At 42.9% G+C, this 24,058-nt stretch overlaps 2 protein-coding genes and 1 long non-coding RNA gene across 9 annotated transcripts in view; 1 reads left to right on the top strand and 2 right to left on the bottom strand.

Moving 5' to 3' along the window:
* The first annotated feature begins 2,143 nt into the window (after positions 1-2,143).
* LOC110537145 (S-phase kinase-associated protein 2, E3 ubiquitin protein ligase) lies at positions 2,144-7,111 on the top strand. 2 transcript variants are annotated; one of them, XM_021622952.3, is made up of 10 exons: positions 2,144-2,835; positions 3,482-3,726; positions 3,869-3,980; positions 4,292-4,435; positions 4,549-4,683; positions 4,796-4,894; positions 5,061-5,188; positions 5,290-5,341; positions 5,491-5,598; positions 5,701-7,111. In XM_021622952.3, the coding sequence occupies exons 1-10, from the start codon at positions 2,822-2,824 to the stop codon at positions 5,900-5,902; spliced, it is 1,239 nt and encodes a 412-aa protein (XP_021478627.3). In that variant the 5' UTR covers positions 2,144-2,821; the 3' UTR covers positions 5,903-7,111. The 2 variants fall into 2 exon arrangements, with proteins under 2 accessions (XP_021478627.3, XP_090048086.1); XM_090191960.1 differs by having other exon boundaries at positions 2,680-2,835; positions 3,934-3,980.
* A 27-nt stretch (positions 7,112-7,138) lies between these two features.
* On the bottom strand, positions 7,139-11,025 carry LOC118937638 (uncharacterized). Its single transcript, XR_005034902.2, has 2 exons — positions 10,547-11,025; positions 7,139-10,215 (listed from the first exon to the last, which is right to left on the bottom strand). It is a non-coding gene; the product is annotated as an uncharacterized LOC118937638 (long non-coding RNA).
* Positions 11,026-11,668: 643 nt separating this feature from the next.
* Positions 11,669-24,058, bottom strand: part of LOC110537146 (ran-binding protein 3) — a 31,562-nt gene continuing 19,172 nt past the window's right edge. For all 6 annotated transcript variants that reach the window (XM_021622955.3, XM_021622954.3, XM_036937137.2 and 3 more), the window contains 6 exons: positions 19,253-19,325; positions 17,848-17,929; positions 17,377-17,504; positions 17,061-17,181; positions 16,583-16,933; positions 11,669-12,683 (listed from right to left, as the gene is read on the bottom strand). In XM_021622955.3, the coding sequence (XP_021478630.2) occupies positions 12,637-12,683; positions 16,583-16,933; positions 17,061-17,181; positions 17,377-17,504; positions 17,848-17,929; positions 19,253-19,325 (802 nt within the window). In that variant the 3' untranslated portion in view covers positions 11,669-12,636. The remainder of the gene's footprint in view (positions 12,684-16,582; positions 16,934-17,060; positions 17,182-17,376; positions 17,505-17,847; positions 17,930-19,252; positions 19,326-24,058) is intronic.

The raw sequence follows: 24,058 nt of genomic DNA on the forward strand, positions 1-24,058 counted from the left end.
GAGGTATATTAACCATAGACTTAGATAGATGTCGCATCATTGTATAGGCCCCATTATGGTGACTGTAAGAGCAGGGCAGCGCAATCTCCATTTTGAAGTAATACATTTTCTTATTCCACTACTTTTATGAGTCTCAAAGGACGTATAACTCCGAAGCATCCATTTAGAACTTCCACTCGCCACCAAATATGGTGATGAGAGGAAGTCCAGTGGCAGGCAGTGTGAGAAGATAGATGAAGCTAGATGAAAATTGAACAAAGTTCTGGAAATGTTTCTGTTCCCAAAACTAAAATATTGTTTTGTTGACCCTTTGCCATTTAAAAAAAATGTGCTTATAAGGAATGCAAGGGTGAATTGCTTGACTGCATACATGCACTTAACAGAGAAGGCATTCCCTAACGGAAATATGCAAATAATGCTAAAATGCACCAATAGGATCTCACTAGCTTTTGGTTGACTCTGCCCACCTCATTTATTTATTTTATTTAACCTTTATTTAAACAGGGAGTGCCATTGCGATTACAAATCTATTTTACAAGAGAGCCCTCTACACATTACAATAAAAAATATAATTCAGCACACAATAACAAAATAAACATATTTAATAAAAACATTCACATTCAACTACAAAGAGGTCCATAATCAATCATGAACTCTGCAGATTGTTCTACTTGTAAGTAAGCATTTCATTTGGCACATGTGACAAATACAATTTTATTTTATTTATGATTCTTAACTTTATTAATTAAGTTACATATGAAGGGTGTTTGAATGCTAAGATTGCTTTGTAAATAAATAAAAGAGAATGCAGCTCTCTTTTTACAGACAGAGAGTTCCATCCCACATTTTTATACGGACTACAATAATTAGTCCTAAAATTGTCCGCTGTGATAAAACGTCGTTGCTTGTTCTGCCCACTATACTTAATTTGCTCCCATTGGAAACGATGCCAATGAGATATCTTGGGTTAGTTAACAGTATCTTCGCTCAAAATGTGCATTCTGCCACTAGTGTTGCCAACCAGATTTTCAGTGAGAATCAGTGGTGTATTTCGCCTAACAGACTACCCACCTTTGAGGGAAAATATATTGAAAGAATATGAAGCGTTTTTTTCACCGCGACCGGCGATCAGAGTTTAGCGACCAATTGTTTTACCACTACATCACTGATGAGAATTGATATTGTCTTTTTGATTTGTCGCTAGATTACAATTTTCCGTTGCTGGGATGATGTCACCGCACCAATTTTCCTTGCTGCCGCACAGCCCCTTATGCTTCTCTGGCTGTGTGTGCGCATTGCTATGAGTGACTTATTTTGCTAAAACAGCTTCTCAAATCAAAAGCTAATCTAATCATGTTTTATTTGTAACATGCGCCTAATACAACAGGTTTAGACCAGGGTTGGGAATGTTTCCACTTGCCTCTAAATAATAATAGATTACAATAAGGCGTGTTATTGGCCCCGCCTGCAGATAGGGGGAGATCGCGAACGTCTCCCCAGTATGAAAATGTGAGGGATTTTTCCATCAACATCATTAAGCCATGCACATCTAACGTGCTGTTTCCTATTTAATCACAGATAATAAATAACGCTCAACTGGTACCACTGGCTGGGGTGATTTCTGTGAACTAAACACAACAGGAAATGCTAACAAGCCCTTAACCCTTAACCAACAATGCAGTTTTAAGAAAAAAAAGTGTTAAGAAAGTATTTACTACTTTCGTTTGCTGCAGAATTAAATGCTATACAAATCATAGATAGAAACCCCGTGTCAATACTCCCCAAAGGCAGGAAAAGTAGCTGAATTTGTTGCTAGACTCTTTAACCAATAAAAGTGTCTGGAGTATGTTGTTTTAACAGGTATAAAGCCGTGGTTGGCGATTTATTGCCACCTGCAGTTATGGAACGTTAGCTCCCTCCTGGTGACCTGGGGGTAATTATGTGATCCTTCCTTAACCCAAAGTAAGTCCCACCCTATGGACTACTTCCAGAAATACTTATGCTACTTCAAAATGGTGCACGTCATCAATGCCGCTGTCCATGCTAAAATAGGCTTTTGGGTACCAGAGTCCTCTATCTATCTCTATGATATGAACCCCGTGAGCTCTTGTTCCTTAGCAGTCTCATAAAAAAATTGTTGTTCAAATAAAATTAAACGCCGGTGGACCGGTGTATGGGCCGTGACGTGTACGGCAAAGCGGTGATGAGAGGAGTGATCTTCTCAAATCGAACCGTAATCTGCGCCTCTCGATAACGTTATCAATAAGGCAATAATGGTGCATCGTTCAGATAAAAGATAAATATCTTTTCAGTACAATTATATGTTCGACTTTTCAAATTCGTTTTCAGTGGAAAGGCAGGTAAAGTAATTGTATCAAAAGCAATCACTTTAGCATTTGAAAACACAGAATCCTACTCATTACTCCATGTGCTTAAAGTACGTCACTTTTGGTTTGAGACCATTTCGCCGTCGGCCAGAGCGGGGCACCTGGTTTACGCCTGGGAGGCAGCCCAGTGTTCCAAAACGAATTCAATAATTTTCACCCGAAAAAAACTCCTACTATCGCGGCAACCCGGGACAGTAAATCGAATCTTCAAACATTAAAAAGAAGATTTGTTCAAGAGGACGTTTGCGTCACTTCCTCTTGCACGAAGATTTTCAGCCAATCACAGCACGCTGCAGAGCTGAGGGCGGGCGATCACGCGTGAGGTTTAAACAGTCTGGTTTCGGTTCAGAGGAGTAAAGTTGTCTGGTTACTTATTTTCTATTGATTTCTAACACGGATTTTTAGATTTCCTATTTCAGCAAATACCCGGGAAGATGTCACACGAAGGGTATGTTTTAAAATTCACAACCATTTTTAGATTTTTAAGCTATTGATTGCATGGTGTGGGTGGAAGCATTCTAAAATGCAGTGCGGATGGTTCCAGCCTGAATTTACCCAACATATTATTACTAGTCATATTTGGTCGATTCGTCGTGCTATGCAAGCCTCAAATTAAAATAGTAATTATTGATTTTTAATTACGATGATGAGAATACAAGTACTGTTCGAGCAAATAATACCACAAATGCATTGGCAGACAGAGCAATCGAAACCGCGCGCGCCCAACACAAGGAGGTGGCTAGCACATCAGCATTCGATAATTTATACAGAAAACACTTTTTTTATTGCTAGGTAGTAGGAACGCTAGCTAATGTATTATTTGTATTGCATACATACCTATCTATTTAAACGCTTCTTTGTTGGTGTGGTATGGCGCGATCTTTTTGGAGATTACTAAAATGGAACGCCTGCAAACATTATGGCGGGCCATCCATTGTAGCTAGCTAACGTTAACTAATTTGGCTTGCTAATTCTTACTTCATTTAAGGATGGGAATTAAAATAGGTTTTGTTTTAACTACATCAGTCGTTACATCCCGGGTAATACAACATGCGTACACACACACAAGGATTGTCCCCCTTTTTTTGTATTAGGCCTCTGCAGGAGTTGCCCTGCCTGAATGAGTATTTGGAGGGATCAATGCTGTCCATATCCCAGAAGAGCAAACGGGGAAAAAGAGAACGCATCGGAGACGGTCTGGACACAGAGAACACCCCTCACGAGCTCATTCACCAGTGGTCACCACCTCACAAGCAGCGGGTGGTCTGCAAGGGCAAAGAGAATGGGGAGAACCAGTTTGTGCTTGCCAGGCGACCAAGGAAAAGGAGAGAGTTCTCAGGTGTGTATAGATATACATGTGTTGGAAGGAATACAATAAGCTCAGAAGTACACTTGCTTACTACTTGTAGAAATATATCTGGAATTATGTTTCAAGAGAAGTCACACTTTTTTTTGAGTTATTGATGATGTTTTTATGATAGGCTTGTCCTGGGACACACTGCCAGATGAGTTACTGTTGGGAATCCTTTCCTGCCTTCCCCTGCAGGACCTCCTCCGGATGTCCCGGGTCTGCAAGCGCTGGCATCGCTTGGCGTAAGTCTGCGACAATTCAATCATGCTTGTAAAGTACTTAGTCCCGTGGGGCTCAGTTGGTAGAACATGGTGCTTGCAATGCCAGGGTTGTGGGTTGATTCCTATGGTGGACCAGTATGAAAAAGTATAAAATATGTATGCGCTCACTACTGTAAGGTGCTCTGGATAAGAGCATCTGATAAATGACTCAAATGTATTACTACATTGCAGTATTTCTGCATATTAGATATCGCACTCAGATATCTCCTAACACAGTCAAATGGGTCAACAAAACCTGTCATTAAGTCAATGCATGCCTTTGTGCCTGTCAGGTTTGACGAGTCTCTGTGGCATAGTGTGGATCTTGTAGGGAACCCCCAGCTGGATCAAGCTCTTGGGCAGGTGCTTATGGCTGGAGTACTGGGACTGCGCTGCCCCTGTACCTGCATTGGAGAACCACATTTCACCCACACACAGTGAGTCCTCATACATACATGCCTATTATGGGGATACAGAGCTTTCTTTTCCAACTGTTGAAGGTGAACCCAGACAACTTAGTGTGTGGTGCTGTATGTTCCTTTTTTTTCAGAAACCTGCGTGTCCAGCACATGGATCTCTCCAGCTGCACTGTCTCAACCCCGTTTCTAGATGACATCATCTCCCGCTGCAGGCGACTAGAGAATCTAAGCTTGGAGGGACTGGAGCTCTCTGACTGGATCATTCAGTGAGTAAAGAAGATATGCTCTGTTGCAATGATCTGTCAAGTGATGTAGTGTAAATGTTACCAGCCATTTTAGACAACATTCGGCACGATTCTTAACATTGTTACTCTACAGGTCCCTATCCCAGAATACTGAGCTGGTACGGCTCAACCTGTGTGGCTGCTCTGGCTTCTCACCCGACTCGCTTGGTGAGATGCTCAAATCCTGCTCACGGTAAGCTTGGGGTCTGTCAAATTGTATTTCTGTTTTGTTTGACTGTTTTGAAGTCCTATGTCTATTTCTGAATGACAGCATAATCATTGTATTTAACTCACTGTTTAAACCATCTGTGCATTGGTAAACTAATGCAGAAAAGTCCCTTTTCCATTCCTACACCAAGGCTTGAAGAGCTGAACTTGTCATGGTGTGACTTCAGTACTGATCATGTGAAGGCTGTTGTCAGTAACATCCCCTCCAATGTCACTCAGCTCAACCTTAGTGGCTATAGACAGAACCTTACTATGGAAGGTGAGGAAGCCTGAGGCATTGAACATTTCCCTCTGCCCATATTTGTATTGAATGTTTACATATATCTATTGATGTTAAACTTACCAATGGCCTCTTTTCAGATCTGAAAGACTTGGTGGAGAGATGTCCTCACCTTGTAAATCTGGATTTAAGGTGAGGAATTCCTAATGCAGGTCATGACCTGGGCTGAACTGTGGATCCAGATGATTGCTTTGACTGATGTGATTTGACATGGATACTGTGAAACTTCTGTGTTCTATCCCATCATCTCATTATGATAACTGACTGTATTTGTGTTACAGTGACAGTGTTCTGATGACGACCTCAAGTTTCCCCATCCTGCAGCAGCTGCAGTCTCTTAGACACTTAGCGTTGAGCCGTTGCTACCAGATCCACCCTGCTGCCTTAGTGTAAGTCACACTTATTTTTTAATGTGATAACAGGAATGCTTCTTAGCTGCAAATGTTCCTCTTTATAATTTGTGCAGTACTAACTAAACCTGTTTATTTCAGTGACTTTGAGAAGTTTCCAGAGCTGCAGACGTTAGAGGTGTATGGGCTAGTCCAGGACACTTACCTGCCAATCCTGAGTAAAAGTTTGCCCCGTCTCCAAATCAACACCCGGCCATTCTCGGGCGTGGCCCGTCCCACCGAGGCCACCCGGCGGGACCGCGCCATGTGGGGTATGACCTGTCGACTGGTGTTCAGGTCCTAGTCTTCCTAACGCTGTCACTAACCTGTCATAACTTATTTCTGTCTGATGCGGGCATTCTATACATGGAATGTAAGCTATTTTTTTGTGTCTGCACATTAATTTGAGCCGTACACAATTTGTGGTACACTGACACCAATTGTTCTCACTGCTGATGAAGATTTCTGTTTTGTTGTGTTTTTGGCAACACTTTGTTTTTATAATGGTGGGCATTGGTTCAAAGTTACTCTAAGGTCAGTAATAGGACATGGCCTTCATATGCACAGTAGTGGGAATTCTAAATGTTGGTAGATTGCATTTCTCCACAGTAATCTTACTTGAATAACATGCAACTGAATTAAGATTTTAAAGGGGTACCTGTTTTAGACAATTTAACCCTGATAATGTTGAAGACTGGGCGTGTAGTCGTAAGGGAAATGCCTTTTATTTTTTACTTGCTATAATAATACATTCTGATTTATAGGATACGTTATCAGGATCCTATGATCTGTCCAATATCTTGACTTTCAAACATTCCAAAGACAGATCTGTTGGAAAAAGGGTCTGTAGTAAAGCTAGCCAAACAAAAAAAATCTTGATAATGTTGGTTCATTCTGTAATGTTTCATTAGCTGGATATAGTAAAGTTAATTTCAGTTCAGGTCTATCAACTGTAAGGTGGGTTTGCCAGAAAGACAAGCTAGGAAGATTGGTCTGTTAGACTAATGCATAGGTGCTCTGCCATTAGCAGTTGACATCTTTCCCTCCACAATGCAGTGTTTTATAAAATTCAAATTAACAATGTCATTTACTTGATATATTTTGTTTTGTATTTTAAAGTTGGAGACAATAAGAAATCAATGAAGCCATGTTGTTCGTATTATATTTTAAATCCAGCTCTACGTCCGTTTTGACTGAATGAAAGCTGAGGCGGCTCTAACATAAAATATGCTAGAATCGTTGGCATTTTTGTGGAAATTAACATTTTAATCTTGTCCCTAAATTAGGTACGATATGAGAATGTGCACTACACCTATGTAGTAAATGGTAGCATTCGCCACAAGGGGGCAGTAGCTATGTATCGGTGCCATGTTTGGTATGTTTCCTGTTCGTGCTCACATTTGTTTGAGAAACTTTCTTTTTTCTATTCATGCGTTTAAAAAATAAGATTTACTATGTTAAATACTAAAATGTGAAACTTGCCAATTTTATGTAAATAAATGTTTTATTTAAAGTTGTGATCATGAGTTGATTTGCCAACTTTGTTTTCACACCATTTAATAATCAGACATGCCTCATGTGTCCTAGTTTCAGGACCTGGCACCATAAGGAGTATACACATCAGTTATGTCACTTCAGCTGTAGAAATGGAACCACAAAGTAGTCCATATATAGTAAACATGGAAGAATTCACAACACAATAGGGATTTAGTTACATTGCCCCCTTTGGCATATTAATCTTATTACACAGAATTCTAAATAACCATTCCTGTTAACTCCAGGATGTTTTTCAAAAGACCCCATGGTGAAGGCTGGAACCAACTATATTTAACTCTGTTTCCTAAAGTGTCAGATTGGTCCAGGCACATTCTGTTTTGATGAGGCCCTGGCCTTTTCAGTGCAATACAATGCCTTCAGTTTCATATTGTCCTCTAGTCTGGCTTTCAGCAAAATTGAATGTACTGTAATTAGGTCGACTGATGATTTTTCAACACCGATACTGATTATTGGATCAAAAAAAGCTGATACAAATACATAAATCAGCCTATTAATTGGTAATGACTATTACAATTATAATCACTAGTTAACTACACATGGTTGAAGATATTACTCGTTTATCTAGCGTGTCCTGCGTTGCATATAATCGATGCGGTGCGTATTCGCGAAAAAGGAGTCTTGCTCCAATGTGTACCTAACCATAAACATCAATGCCTTTCTTAAAATCAATACACATGTATATATTTTTAAACCTGCATATTTAGTTAATATTGCCTGCTAACCTGGCTCGTTGTGAACTATGTGAAGACTTTCTTCCTAACAAAGACAAGCAACTTCGTCAAACGGGGGATGATTTAACAAAAGCGCATTTGCGAAAAAAGCACAATCGTTGCACGACTGTACCTAACCATAAACATCAATGCCTTTCTTAAAATCAATACACAGAAGTATATTTTTAAACCTGCATATTTTACTAAAAGAAATCCAGGTTAGCAGGCAATATTAACCAGGTGAAATTGTGTCACTTCTCTTGCGTTCATTGCACGCAGAGTCAGTGTATACGCAACAGTTTGGGTTGCCTAATTTGCCAGAATTTTACATAATTATGACATAACATTGAAGGTTGTGCAATGTAACAGGAATATTTAGACTGATGGATGCCACCTGTTAAATAAAATACGTAACGGTTCCGTATTTCACTGAAAGAATAAACGTCTTGTTTTCGAGATGATAGTTTCCGGATTCGACCATATTAATGACCTAAGGCTCGCATTTGTGTGTTATGTTATAACTAAGTCTATGATTTGATAGAGCAGTCTGACTGAGCGATGGTAGGCACCAGCAGGCTCGTAAGCATTCATTCAAACAGCACTTTCGTGAGTTATGCCAGCAGCTTGTCACTGTGCATCAAGCATTGAGCTGTTTATGACTTCAAGCCTATCAACTACCGAGATTAGGCTGGTGTAACTGATGTGAAATGGCTAGGTAGTGCGGGCTAATAGCGTTTCAAACGTCACTCGCTCTGAGACCTTGAAGTAGTTGTTCCCCTTGCTCCGCGGCTTTTGTGGAGCGATGGGTAACACTGCTTTGAGGGTGGCTGTTGTCGATGTGTTCCTGGTTCGAGCCCAGGTAGGGGCGAGGAGAGGGACGGAAGCTATACTGTTACACTGACAATACTAAAGTGTCTATAAGAACATCCAATAGTCAAAGGTATATGAAATACAAATCGTATAGAGAGAAATTGTCCTATAATTCCTATAACTACAACCTAAAACTTCTTACCTGGGAATATTAAAGACTCATGTTAAAAGGAACCACTAGCTTTCATATATTCTCATGTTCTGAGCAAGGAACTTAAACGTTAGCTTTTTTACATGGCACATATTGCACTTTTCCTTTCTTCTCCAACACTTTGTTTTTGCATTATTTAAACCAAATTGAACATGTTTCATTTTATTTGAGGCTAAATTGATTTTATTGATGTATTATGTTAAGTTAAAATAAGTGTTAATTCAGTATTGTTGTAATTGTCATTATTACAAATACATTTTATTATTATTATAATTGTTTTATTATTATTATACATTTTTATTAAAATCGTCCAATTAATCGATATCGACTTTTTTTGGTCCTCCAATAATCGGTATCGAAAAATCATATTCGGTCGACCTCTAACATAAACATAGCCTTCCTAACAGCCGTATTCTGGTCAGGGAAGTGAAAGGGAAAATCCCACCTGAACTGACCACAACTGAGTTTCTGTAGTGCCTCAGGGAAGGCATGTGTTTAACACACAGGAAGGCACAGATGTCCCTCTGACCTTCATGCAACAAAAAAAAAGAAGAAAAAAAAGACACTTGTAATATGAGCACTTTTTTCATCAAACTAGATAAAGTTATTTATCTCCTCTCATTCTATAACAAAAATGCTGAAATTCACAACAATGAATTCCCCAACCTGTCTCTTCTAAACTAGCTAAGAACCTTACCAGGCAAGTAAACTTACCACCTGCCCAAACCCATATCACCACTATATTCACTAACCAATTTTGTTGTGAGTTATTACCTTTCAGGGTCTGTGTTAACCCCAAGAACCGATTGGTCTTTATTGAAAACCTTACTGGCAACAAGTAGTAGTATGGTCCCATCCCCTAACAGAAGGGGGCAAACAAATTGGCCTATTCATGAATTGAGTTGACCCTTCTCTGAGCACTGTATGAACGCAATTTATTTTGAATTGTTTTTTTACCCCTCAGCGGGAACGTGACCATGTAAATGTAACAGTATAGACTTTACGTCCGTCCCCTCGCCCTGGGCGCGAACCAGGGACGCTCTGCACACGTCAAAAGTCACCCTCGAAGCATCGTTACCCATCGCTCCACAAAAGCCACGGCCCTTGCAGAGCAAGGGGAACAACTACTTCTAGGTCTCAGAGCGAGTGACGTCACCAACTGAAACACTATTAGCGCTTTCACAATGGCCACATAAAGGATCAGCTATTATTCTCAAACTCTTAAAACGGGAACACTTGCCCCCTGCCGAGATAATGGCGTCTGCTCATCGCACTGTTTCTTCATCATATTCCCCTCTCTTCTCCACACACACCTCAATCCCCTATTTCCTAGAGGGAACACAAGAGAGACACACAAAGGTCATGTGGCCACTTACACATCTTCATTACCTTTTGTAGACGGTACACCACAACAATATCCTCGAATCCTTGCATAAAAAACTCAACATTGAGAAAGGAATCTGACATCCTCAGTGAATATTTGTCTGACCAGCATTTACCTATCGGATCACCTGGGTTTCCATGTCTAAACTGAAAGTGAAACTGGTGTGTGCTGATGACTTGTTATGGGGGTGTTTTACTGTCAATAACGAACACATTAACACATGAGGGAGTTTGAGAGTAAGTACCACTTATATCACATCGTTTTCCATTCCCTTACCAGTTGTTTTAGGTCCTCTTCTGAGAGCTCTGAAAAGCGATATCTTTGCTGCTCGAATTCATGCCTTGTCATCTTTGTCACCACAGCAACTTGCGGGTTTAAAACCAATTTCAGCCTGTGATGCAATACTTTGCATCTCCATCCGGATGTGACGTGAGCTCCCATTTAAAATAGTGACAGCTCGATGCCCAAGGCACAGACAGTTTATAAAGGAACGGGGAGTCATTCTTGTATATTAGAAAAATTAAATAAATGAAACAAAAGTTATTCGTTGTTGGTCCCCATTAATGTAGTTGTTGGCCAATGTCGGTGTTAATCCAATCTGATGTCCTAGCTATTTGACCTGGGTCCCTCATGCACTACGATCGTCGAATCCAGATACGGCGACACCTACTCTCACCCAGCTAGTGGACTGCACCCAGCTGCAAGGACCTACAAGCTACAAACAACACCATCTTTGAAGCACGCACGCTTATTTCATTACGTACAACAACGTGCTTTTTAAGGGTGGAGCCTGTCGTCACTAGTTACCACAGCCAATAAAAAAGTCATAATTTAAATGTTTTATTTTACCTTGATTTATTTATTAATTATGACTACCGGTAAACCCCGCCAAATTCTACCATTTATCTTCCTAAAATATGAGTTTAAACCTAACATCAACATCAACCCTCACCTTAACTGCACTGCTAACCTTATGCCTGTTAAAAATTAAGACTAAAAAAATATTTGTTGTTGTTGTTGCAATTATGACTTTGTGGCTGTGGAATCGACTTTGTGTCTGTTATCTAATGGAAACCGGTGGAGCCAGAGCATTGTTGTCTAAATAGCTTCCTTTCCTAGACTCCTTTCCTTTTGTCACCTGAAAACACTAGAAATATGAGACCAATATGAATGGAACCTTATCAGTCCTTCAGTGTTCATGAAGGAAAATCAGCAGCTATTCATTTGGCAAACATTGTCCAAAGTGGGATACCTTTGTCTTCTCTCCTTCGCCTGCACTGATCTGAAAACACTGGATAGATGAAAGCAGGCCTACTAGACTAGAGGACAAGATACATTTTTTGTTAGTAACATTAGCTCAGCAACGACAACCATAAAAAATTATGATAAACTCAAAAGTTGTATCAGAAAATCAGTTTTATCAATCACGATGACATAACTGCTCACATAACATGGTGATATTACCAGAAGCAGATTAATATAATATATACTTATCAGAATATGAACTAGATGCTAGTCATGTTTGCTTTTATGCAGGATTACCCTTTTAAGTTAATTGCTTTTGACAATACACTAGGTAATAGAACTTAAAATCCATTAAAAACATTTAAATGTTTTCTCACATTTGTGTAGCAATTACAGAGGTAGGCAGAGGCATGCATTTAGTACTGTGTAGAAAAGGTGAGTGTACCACAACCTTGAGATTGTTGTTTGTCAGTAATGTACTGTATAAATGAAACAGCTAACAATAAAGCTATTTTGTTTGTTTCACAGTTGAAATAGATAGATACATATTATATTCTGTTTGTAGTGAAAGACCTACAAAAATGGTTTCAAAATCATTACGTTGATCATAAGGTGTTTTTAAAACACAACATATAAAACATAATGCTTATAAAAGAAATACAGAAGAACAAAACCTTTTGGGAATATTCTAAATATATTTTAAATAAGGTTAATGTGGGTGCTTCAGCCACAAATAGCACTTGCATGAACAGTTGGATTCATTATAAATGCATAATAAAATAACAAAAATAAATACAATTGTTTTTTATCAGTCATTACATCTAGATTCCCTCTGTCATAATGTGGCAGTTTACCCTCCCCTTGCACACTGCCACAATAACGTGAAGTACAAAAGTAAGTACGGCAATAGAATGATCATATATTTTTGTTGTTGTTAAAAGAAGGCAGTCGTGGTAGCTCAATAGACAGTAAGTACGGCAATAGAATGATCATACATTTTTGTTGTTGTTAAAAGAAGGCAGTCATGGTAGCTCAATAGGCAGTAAGTACTTGCAAGCTGTCTCTTGATGTTTCTCTTGAAAGTTCTGTTCAGATGGTCCAGGTCAGGATGTGATGTCATGTCACCAAGAATCCAAACTAGGTTTACTGTGTATCCAATCACAAACCACTGCAAAGGAGAAAGACAGACATGTTATGGAACGTGTGTAAGTGAAAATATTGTAAAATTTATATACAATAGCTTTATGTTTTGCAGCACAGTGTTTTGTCTGGTAAATGCACAATGACAAAATGGCCATGTTAAGGGTTGTTCAGAATGAATTCTCATGTCATGTAGGTCTCCACTAAGTTTCTACAGGGACAACACATGTTTTGCTCCAGAGGAAATAAGTTGTCCTCCACTGGAATGTGATTTATGCATGGTTAGCTGATATGGGGCTAATTGTAGCTTCTTTAGGTGTCTTGTTGACATACAAGTTCAAGGAGGCTGAGGGAGAGGTTGTTGCAAGGAACAACAAGTGGACAATTGTTTAGATAAACAGCAATACCTAGTTCTCATCTCTAGTGCAGTGGTTCCCAACCTTTTTTTTAAACTGTGCCACAACTTGATGGGATAAAATATCCTCCGGCACACCTAAAATTTCCATATTCATTTATTTAGTGGTAATGACCTCCATCTCATTTGATCCATACAGCAAATCATCTATTTCCTGTGACAATGTTTTTATATACAGTTGAAGTCGGAAGTTTACATACACCTTAGCCAAATACATTTAAACTCAGTTTTCACAATTCCTAACTTTTAATCCTGGTAAAAAAATCCCTGTTTTATGTCAGTTAGGATCACCACTTTATTTTAAGAATGTGAAAGGTCAGAATAATATTAAAATGATTTATTTCAGCTTTTATTTCTTTCATCACATTTCTAGTGGGTCAGAAGTTTACATACACTCAATTAGTATTTGGTAGCATTGCCTTTAAATTGTGTAACTTGAGTGAAACGTTTCGGGGAGCCAGTCCCTCCTGCAGCAAAGCACGCTCACAACATGATGCCACCACCCCCGTGCTTCACGGTTAGGATGGTGTTCTTTGGCTTGCAAGCCTCCCCCTTTTCCCTCCAAACATAACGATGGTCATTATGGCCAAACAGTTATATTTTAGTTTCATCAGACCAGAGAACATTTCTCCAAAAAGTACAAACTTTGTCTCCATGTGCAGTTGCAAACCGTAGTCTGGCTTTTTTATGGCGGTTTTGGAGCAGTGGCTTCTTCCTTGCCGAGTGGCCTTTCAGGTTATGTCGATATAGGACTCGTTTTACTGTGGATATAGATACTTTTGTACCTGTTTCCTCCAGCATCTTCACAAGGTCCTTTGTTGTTGTTCTGGGATTGATTTTCACTTTTCGCACCAAAGTACGTTCATCACTAGGAGACAGAACGCATCTCCTTCCTGAGCGGTATGACTTGTGGAGGTCTAAAAAATCAAATCTGAGGTCTTGGCTGATTTCTTTTGATTTTCCCATGCTGTCAAGCAAAGAGGCACTGAGTTTGAAGGTAGGCCTTGAAATACATCCACAGGTACACCTCCAATTGACTCAAATGATGTCAATTAGCCTATCAGAAGCTTCTAAAGCCATGACAATTTTCTGGAATTTTCCAAGCTGTTTAAAGGCACAGTCAACTTAGTGTATGTAAACATCTGACCCACTGGAATTGTGATACAGTGAATTATAAGTGAAATAATCTGTCTGTAAACATAATTTGCAACATAATTTGCAAATAAATTCATTAAAAATCCTACAATGTGATTTTCTGGATTTTTTTTTCTCATTTTGTCTGTCATATTTGAAGTGTACCTATGATGAAAATTACAGGCCTCTCATCTTTTAAAGGGGAAGAACTTGCACAATTGGTGGCTGACTTTTTTGCCCCATTGTATGGCTTTTTCTTTGCAACTCTGCCTAGAAGGCCAGCATCCCGGAGTGGACAGCGTTGTACGAAATCTTCAATTTCTTGACAATTTCTCACATGGAATATTCTTTATTTCTCAGAACAAGAATAGACTGACGAGTTTCTTGTTTCTGGCCATTTTGAGCCTGTAATCAAACCCACAAATACTGATGCTCCAGATACGCAACTAGTCTAAAGAAGGCCCGTTTTATTGCTTCTTTAATCAGAATGACAGTTTTCAGCTGTGCTAACATATTTGCAAAAGGGTTTTCTAACGATCAATTAGCCTTTTAAAATTATAAACTTGGATTAGCTAACACAACGGGCCATTGGAACACAGGAGTGATAGTTTCTGATAATGGGCCTCTGTACGCCTGTGTAGATATTCCATAAAAAAAATCTGACGTTTCCAGCTACAATAGTCATTTACAACATTAACAATGTCTTCACTGTATTTCTAATCAATTTGATGTTATTTGAATGGACAAAAAAATAGTTTTCTTTCAAAACAAGGACAACTCTTATACATCGGTTTAAAGATTAACTTCTTGTTAATCCAGCCGCTTTGTCAGATTTCAAAAAGGCTTTACGGCGAAAGCATACCATGCAATTATCTGAGGACAGCGCCCCGCTTACAAAAGCATACAAACATTTTACAACCAAGTAAAGGAATTACAAAAGTCAGAAATAGCGATAAAATGTATCACTTACCTTTGAATATCTTCATATGGTAGCAGTCACAAGTGTCCCAGATACATAATAAATGTTTGTTTTGTTCGATAAAGTCCTTCTTTATATCCCAAAAACTCAGTTTTGTTGGCGTGTTATGTTCTGTAATCCACTGGCCCCAAGGCGGTCAAAACATGCAGACGAATACATCCTAATAGTACTGATAAAGTTCGTCGAAACATGTCAAACGATGTTTATAATTAATCAATAATATTTCAACAGGACAATAGTGTATTCAATAGAAAGGAAAAACAACGAAGGGCGAAAGAATGTTGACATCTAGTGGAAGCCATAGGAACTGCAATCTGGGTCCTAACCATTTAGATACTCTATAGGCATTCAATTGAAAATACCCACATCAAAAAAATCCCACTTCCTGGATGGATTTTCCTCAGGTTCTTGCCTGCCATATCATTTATGTTATACTCACAGACATTATTTTAACAGTTTTGGAAACTTTAGAGTGTTTTCTATCCAAATCTACCAATATGCATATTCTAGCTTCAGTTTACTTTAGGCACACTTCTCATCCAGACGTCAAAATACTGCCCCCAAGCCATCTTCTTGAACTGCACTGTTGGTTAAGGGCTTGTAAGTAAGCATTTCACGGTAAGGTCTCCCTACACTTGTTGTATTCGGCGCATGTGACAAATAAAGTTACTGTAACTCAGTAAAATTCTCTGAAATGGTTGCATGTTGCTTTATATTTTGGTTCCGTGTATTATCTGAGCTTCATTGGGGATCCCAAGTCAAAATTCCATGTGCATTCAACAGGTCACGTTTAGAAGTGAGTGTTCAAAAAAATTATCAAGATTGGGAAAAGTTTTGCGGCACACCTGAGAGTTCCTCAAGGTACATCAATTAAAAAACACTAATCTAGTGTTCTCTTCTCTTTTTCATAATGGTACAAAAAAATAACCTAATCTTTTTAGGCCTGGGACCTTTAGTGATGTAATCCACCATGATGGGGATCCACCTGTTACTCAGTTTTTTATGTGGCGGGGTTTGCCAGTGGCAGATTGAAGGTCTAGGACTACCACCTGCTAACAGCTCCCCATGGGAAAGGGAAAAGGGAAGGCGGGTATCTAGTCAGTTGTCCAACTGAATGTATTCAACTGAAATGTGTCTTCCGCATTTAACCCAACCCCTCTGACTCTGGAATGTGGACTGGGGATTAGTAACGTGACTTCCCACCAGACATCTATTGGAGGACGAGTGTTCCCTTACTCAAACTAAGCAAAAATTCCAAACATGTTTTTTTTACACAGGACAAACAATGCACTAAACATTGGACTTAGTCGTAGACATACAAGTGTGTAGGTGAAAGAGCAAGGGATAATCTCAGACAACTGTAGAGTACATCCCTATCACTGTTGCTATTCACTCTTACCAGGTCGCAATCGTGTCAATAGCAGCCTTTCTTCTCTTTCTTTCTGTTGTCTCTCCTCTTCCTCCTCCTCTTCATTCTCACTGTTGCAGTGCCCCTCCCTGGTCCTGCCCCCTGCAGCCTCTGCCTCCCTCCCAGCAGCACTGGCCCGTAGGCCTACCAGCCGATGGTGGATGGCCACGTAGAGGCGAGCCACATCCCTGGCGCTGGCCTGAATGAGGAACACCCGAACGGCCTGAGTCTCCACGTCAGTGGCCGTCACCTGGAGGTTCCGGCGGGCAGGGCGACGTAGGTGTGTGTGTGGCCAGAGCTTGGTGTTGAGGATAACCTTGAGACTGCCCTGGTGCCTCATCACTGTTTTGATCAGAGGGCGACAGGTGTAAGAGATTTACTGAGGATGAGAAACATTAAGAATCACAGAAAGACGTGCAGATGTTGGTCAGAGTGATGGGAATAATAAACTCCCTCATGGTAAACTCACCTATCCTGGACTGAAGCCCTCTTTTGGTCCCTGATGCTAGATCATTGAGTCGCAGGACTCCTCTTCCTCGCTCAGTCCATGACGGAGTTCCTTTTTCCAGGACAAACAGTCTGCAGGTCAGCTAAATAAAGAAAAAAAATGAAAAAATGAAAAAGGTACACCACTGTCTTTAGCAATATCAGAAGGCATTGGTCCTTCCTATTTCAACATAATGGTCACATTCCCCTGCTCAGACATTGCATGCCACGTTATCGACTGTGCCGTCAGGCACCAGGCATTGCAAGATCTGGCATGAGTCAGTCCTATAGGTCTTCACCTGGACCACATTGCTTTCCTTCTCCTCCCCAGTGAACAGCTGAACCCGCCTGAGCCTGAGCACATGCTGCCTCCCACAGGATGCTGTGTAAGCTGCAGCAGACTCCCTCAGACTGCTCCACACAGCACCTATCAGCAAACACAGACAGAACTTCAGCTGCAGTTCTGAAAGGCATCCACTAAGAGGCAGTCAATCGCTATTAGAACAGAGGTGCACAACTCTAGTCCTCTATGGCAGGGTTACACAGGCGGCCCAGTTCTAATATTTTTCTACTAATTGGTCTTTTGACTGATCAGGTCATCTCTTTTCCCAATAATTGGGCAAAAGATCAGAATTGGGCTGCCTGTATAAATGCAGCCTAGGACCACAGTCTTGGTGGATCAGCAGACACTGTGGCCATTAAGGTACTGGCTCTCGAGGACCAGAGTTGTGTACTCATGTAAAAACACTACGACCCGCTTAATGATTTACCTTTATAACTTGACTCAGAGGTGGAAGACTCAGAATCAGAGCTGCAATCAGAATCTTCACTGCTAGGGGATTTCTGTGGTCTCTATATGAGGGTGAGAAAGTGAGAGCATTTCTGTAAATATGATGTGTTTGGTAACACAGTTAAACTCATACAAATGTGATGACATCATATATTTCATAGTCATCCTGTGCAAATTGCTACTGTATAAGTCCAATATATATACAAAAGTATGTGGACACCCCTTAGTAGATTCGGCTATTTCAGTCACACCTAAATCGAGCATACAGCCATGAAATCTCCATAGACAAACAATGGCAGTAGAATGGCCTTACTGAAGAGCTCAGAGACTTTCAACGTGGCACCGTCATAGGATGGTGTCATAGGATTCCAACAAGTCAGTTCATCAAATTTCTGCATTGCTAGAGCTGCCCCGGTCCACTGTATGTGCTGTTATTATGACATGGAAATGTCTATTGGCCTAAATGTTCACAGAACAGGAACACCGAATGCTGAAGCGCATAAAAATCATCTGTCCTCGGTTGAAACACTCACTACCGAGTTCCAAACTGCCTCTGGAAGCAACATCAGCACAATAACTGTTTGTCTGGAGCTTCATAAAATGGGTTTCCATGGCCGAGTGGCCGAACACCAGCCTAAGATCATGCGCAATGCCAAGCGTCGGCTGGAGTGGTGTAAAGCTCACCGCTATTGGACTCTGGATCAGTGGAAACACGTTCTCTGGAGTGATGAATCACGCTTCACCATCTGGCAGTCAGACGGACGAATCTGGATTTGGCGGATGCCAGGAGAACGCTACCTGCCCCAATGCATAGTGCCAACTGTAAAGTTTGGTGGAGGAGGAATAATGGTCTGGAGCTGTTTTTCATGGTTCGGGCCCCTTAGTTCCAGTGAAGGGAAATCTTAACACTACAGCATACAATGACATTCTAGTCGATTCTGTGCTACTAACTTTGTGGCAACAGTTTGGGGAAGGCCCTTTCCTGTTTCAACATGACAATTCCCCCGTGCACAAAGCGAGGTCCATACAGAAATGGTTTGTCGAGTGAGGTGTGGAAGAACTTGACTGGCTTGCACAGAGCCCTGACCTTAACCTCATCGAACACCTTTGGGATGAATTGGAACGCCGACTGCGAACCAGGCCAAATCGGCCAACGTCAGTGCCCGACCTCACTGATGCTCTTGTGGCTGAATGGAAGCAAGTCCCCGCAGCAATGTTCCAACATCTAGTGGAAAGCCTTCCCAGACGAGTGGAGGCTGTTACAGCGGCAAAGGGGGGACCAACTCCATATTAATCCTCATGATTTTGGAATGAGATGTTCGACTAGCAGGTGCCCACATACTTTTGGTCATGTAGTGTATGTCAGTGGTGCTTGCTGAACTCACCAAGACTCTTTCACTCATGTTTTCCCCAAACACAAACTGGACCCTGTCTGAGGTGGTACCGTCTGGCTTCGATCTGTGGAGTGTGAACCAGAGGTCAGCAGAGAGGTCAGCAGGTTTAGAATCACTGCTGGGAACTAAACCCCTAGACCCCACATAGCTCTGACAGAGGAAAACTCTGTAAGGTCTCTGGATTGAAGCAAGGCTGTCCAGTCCTGGGTCTGGACTGAAAATTAACACGTAACCCGAAACCCCTGGTTTAACTAATCCATGCCTTGACCTGGAGTGGGTAGCCCTCAATTAGAATGTCAACTGTCAAATATACAGTTTAAAGTGGCTGTGAGTGTCATGTAGTGTCATGTTGTGTCTTGTTTCTGTCCTTTCCCTTCACCCTGTCTCCCTCTGCTGGTCGTTATTAGGTTACCTTTTCTCCCCCTCTTTCCCCCAGCTGTTCCCTGTCTCCTCCTAACTACCTCGTCACCCCTTTTCCCACCTGTTCCCTTTTTCCCTCTGATTAGTCCTCTATATCTCTCTCTGTTTTTGCTCCTGTCTTTGTCGGATTCTGGTTTGTGTTATTCATGTCTGAACCAGACTATCGTCATGTTTGCTGCAACCTTGTCCTGTCCTGTCGGAATCTGCCGGTCCATCTGAGCCTACGTTTGTTTTGTTATTAAAGAAGCTCTGTTTACGTTAATTCGCTTTTGGGTCCTCATTCACGCACCGTAACAGAAGAATCCGACCAAGAATGGACCCAGCGACTTCGGATCCTCTCCACTCAGCCGTCGAGATCCAGGGAGCGATGCTAGGCAGACACGAGCAGGAATTGTCTGCTGCTCGACATGCCGTTGAGACCCTGGCCACCCAAGTCTCCAACCTCACAGAACAGGTTCACCATCTCCGCCTCGATCCACCGGCCACTTCCAGGGCTTTCGAATCTCCGGAGCCCAGAATCAATAACCCGCCGTGTTACTCTGGGGAGCCCACTGAATGCCGCTCGTTCCTCACCCAGTGTGATATTGTGTTTTCTCTCCAGCCCAACACTTACTCCAGGAGCACTGCTCGTGTCGCCTACGTCATATCTCTCCTTACTGGACGGGCTCGTGAGTGGGGCACGGCAATCTGGGAGGCAAGGGCTGAGTGTACTAACCAGTATCAGGACTTTAAGGAGGAGATGATACGGGTTTTTGATCGATCTGTTTTTGGGGAGGAGGCTTCCAGGGTCCTGTCTTCCCTATGTCAAGGTAATCGATCCATAACAGACTACTCTATTGAGTTTCGCACTCTTGCTGCCTCCAGTGGCTGGAACGAGCCGGCTTTGCTCGCTCGTTTTCTGGAGGGTCTCCGCGCAGAGGTAAAGGATGAGATTCTCTCCCGGGAGGTTCCTTCCAGCGTGGATTCCTTGATTGAACTCGCTATTCGCATTGAGCGACGGGTTGATCTTCGTCACCGAGCTCGTGGAAAGGAGCTTGCGTTCTCCGTTGCCCCCCTCTCCGCATCACTACCATCTTCCTCTGCCGGCTCGGGTGCTGAGCCTATGCAGCTGGGAGGTATCCGCATCTCGACTAAGGAGAGGGAACGGAGAATCACCAACCGCCTCTGTCTCTATTGCGGTTCTGCTGGTCATTTTGTCACTTCATGTCCAGTAAAAGCCAGAGCTCATCAGTAAGCGGAGGGCTACTGGTGAGCGCTACTACTCCTGTCTCTCCTTCAAGATCCTGCACTACCTTGTCGGTCCATCTACGCTGGACCGGTTCGTCAGCTTCCTGCAGTGCCTTAATAGACTCTGGGGCGGAGGGCTGTTTTATGGACGAGACCTGGGCTCGGGAACATGACATTCCTCTCAGACAGTTAAGGGAGCCCACGGCCTTGTTCGCCTTGGATGGTAGTCCTCTCCCCAGGATTCAGCGTGAGACGCTACCTTTAACCCTCACTGTCTCTGGTAATCATAGCGAAACCATTTCTTTTTTAATTTTTCGTTCACCTTTTACACCTGTTGTTTTGGGCCATCCCTGGCTAGTTTGTCATAATCCCTTCTATTAATTGGTCTAGTAATTCTATCCTCTCCTGGAACGTCTCTTGTCATGTGAAATGTTTAATGTCTGCTATCCCTCCTGTTTCCTCTGTCTCTTCTTCACAGGAGGAGCCTGGTGATTTGACAGGGGTGCCGGAGGAATATCACGATCTGCGCACGGTGTTCAGTCGGTCCAGGGCCACCTCTCTTCCTCCACACCGGTCGTATGATTGTAGTATTGATCTCCTTCCGGGAACCACTCCCCCCCGGGGTAGACTATACTCTCTGTCGGCTCCCGAACGTAAAGCTCTCGAAGATTATTTGTCTGTAGCTCTTGCCGCCGGTACCATAGTCCCCTCCTCCTCTCCCGCCGGAGCAGGGTTTTTTTTTGTTAAGAAGAAGGACGGGTCCCTGCGCCCCTGCATAGATTATCGAGGGCTGAATGACATAACAGTGAAGAATCGTTATCCGCTTCCTCTTATGTCTTCAGCCTTCGAGATCCTGCAGGGAGCCAGGTTTTTCACTAAGTTGGACCTTCGTAACGCTTACCATCTCGTGCGCATCAGGGAGGGGGACGAGTGGAAGACGGCGTTTAACACTCCGTTAGGGCACTTTGAATACCGGGTTCTTCCTTTCGGCCTCGCTAACGCTCCAGCTGTCTTTCAGGCATTAGTCAATGATGTCCTGAGAGACATGCTGAACATCTTTGTTTTCGTTTACCTTGACGATATCCTGATTTTTTCACCGTCACTCCAGATTCATGTTCAGCACGTTCGACGTGTCCTCCAGCGCCTTTTAGAGAATTGTCTTTTTGTGAAGGCTGAGAAGTGCACTTTTCATGCCTCCTCCGTCACATTTCTCGGTTCTGTTATTTCCGCTGAAGGCATTAAGATGGATCCCGCTAAGGTCCAGGCTGTCATTGATTGGCCCGTCCCTAAGTCACGCGTCGAGCTGCAGCGCTTTCTCGGCTTCGCGAACTTCTATCGTCGTTTCATCCGTAATTTCGGTCAGGTGGCAGCTCCTCTCACAGCCCTTACTTCTGTCAAGACGTGCTTTAAGTGGTCCGTTTCCGCCCAGGGAGCTTTTGATCTCCTCAAGAATCGTTTTACATCCGCTCCTATCCTTGTTACACCTGACGTCTCTAGACAGTTCGTGGTCGAGGTTGACGCGTCAGAGGTGGGCGTGGGAGCCATTCTTTCTCAGCGCTCCCTCTCTGACGACAAGGTCCACCCTTGCGCGTATTTTTCTCATCGCCTGTCGCCGTCGGAACGTAACTATGATGTGGGAAACCGCGAACTGCTCGCCATCCGCTTAGCCCTAGGCGAATGGCGACAGTGGTTGGAGGGGGCGACCGTTCCTTTTGTCGTTTGGACTGACCATAGGAACCTTGAGTACATCCGTTCCGCCAAACGACTTAATGCGCGTCAGGCGCGCTGGGCGCTGTTTTTCGCTCGTTTCGAGTTCGTGATTTCTTATCGTCCGGGCTCTAAGAACACCAAGCCTGATGCTTTATCTCGTCTCTTCAGTTCTTCAGTAGCCTCCACTGACCCCGAGGGGATTCTCCCTGAGGGGCGTGTTGTCGGGTTGACTGTCTGGGGAATTGAGAGGCAGGTAAAGCAAGCACTCACTCAAACTCCGTCGCCGCGCGCTTGTCCCAGGAACCTTCTTTTCGTTCCCGTTCCTACTCGTCTGGCCGTTCTTCAGTGGGCTCACTCTGCCAAGTTAGCCGGCCACCCTGGCGTTCGGGGTACGCTTGCTTCCATTCGCCAGCGTTTTTGGTGGCCCACCCGGGAGCATGACACGCGTCGCTTCGTGGCTGCTTGTTCAGTCTGCGCGCAGACTAAGTCCGGTAACTCCCCTCCTGCCGGCCGTCTCAGGCCGCTTCCCATTCCCTCTCGACCGTGGTCTCACATCGCCTTAGATTTTGTCACCGGACTGCCTTCGTCAGCGGGGAAGACTGTTATTCTTACGGTTGTCGACAGGTTCTCTAAGGCGGCTCATTTTATTCCCCTTGCTAAGCTTCCTTCTGCTAAAGAGACGGCACAAATCATCATCGAGAATGTTTTCAGAATTCATGGCCTTCCGTCAGACGTCGTTTCGGACAGAGGTCCGCAATTCACGTCTCAATTTTGGAGGGAGTTTTGCCGTTTGATTGGGGCTTCCGTCAGTCTCTCTTCCGGCTTTCACCCCCAGTCTAACGGTCAAGCAGAACGGGCCAATCAGACTATTGGTCGCATCTTACGCAGTCTTTCTTTTCGCAACCCTGCGTCTTGGTCAGAACAGCTCCCCTGGGCAGAATACGCCCACAACTCGCTTCCTTCGTCTGCGACCGGGCTATCTCCTTTTCAGAGTAGCCTCGGGTACCAGCCTCCGCTGTTCTCATCTCAGTTCGCCGAGTCCAGCGTCCCCTCCGCTCAAGCTTTTGTCCAACGTTGCGAGCGCACCTGGAAGAGGGTCAGGTCTGCACTTTGCCGTTATAGGGCGCAGACTGTGAGGGCTGCTAATAAGCGTAGAACTAAGAGTCCTAGATATTGTCGCGGTCAGAGAGTTTGGCTCTCCACTCAGAACCTTCCCCTTAAGACCGCTTCTCGCAAGTTGACCCCGCGGTTCATTGGTCCGTTCTGTATTTCTCAAATCATTAATCCTGTCGCAGTTCGACTTCTTCTTCCGCGATATCTTCGTCGCGTCCACCCGGTCTTCCATGTCTCCTGTATCAGGCCCGTTCTTCGCGCCCCCGCTCGTCTTCCCCCCCCCCCCCATCCTTGTCGAGGGCGCACCCATCTACAGGGTCCGTAGGA

Source organism: Oncorhynchus mykiss, chromosome 12, assembly GCF_057628025.1.
Source record: "Oncorhynchus mykiss isolate SJ-2025 chromosome 12, ASM5762802v1, whole genome shotgun sequence".
In the NCBI taxonomy this organism is placed as follows: domain Eukaryota; kingdom Metazoa; phylum Chordata; class Actinopteri; order Salmoniformes; family Salmonidae; genus Oncorhynchus; species Oncorhynchus mykiss.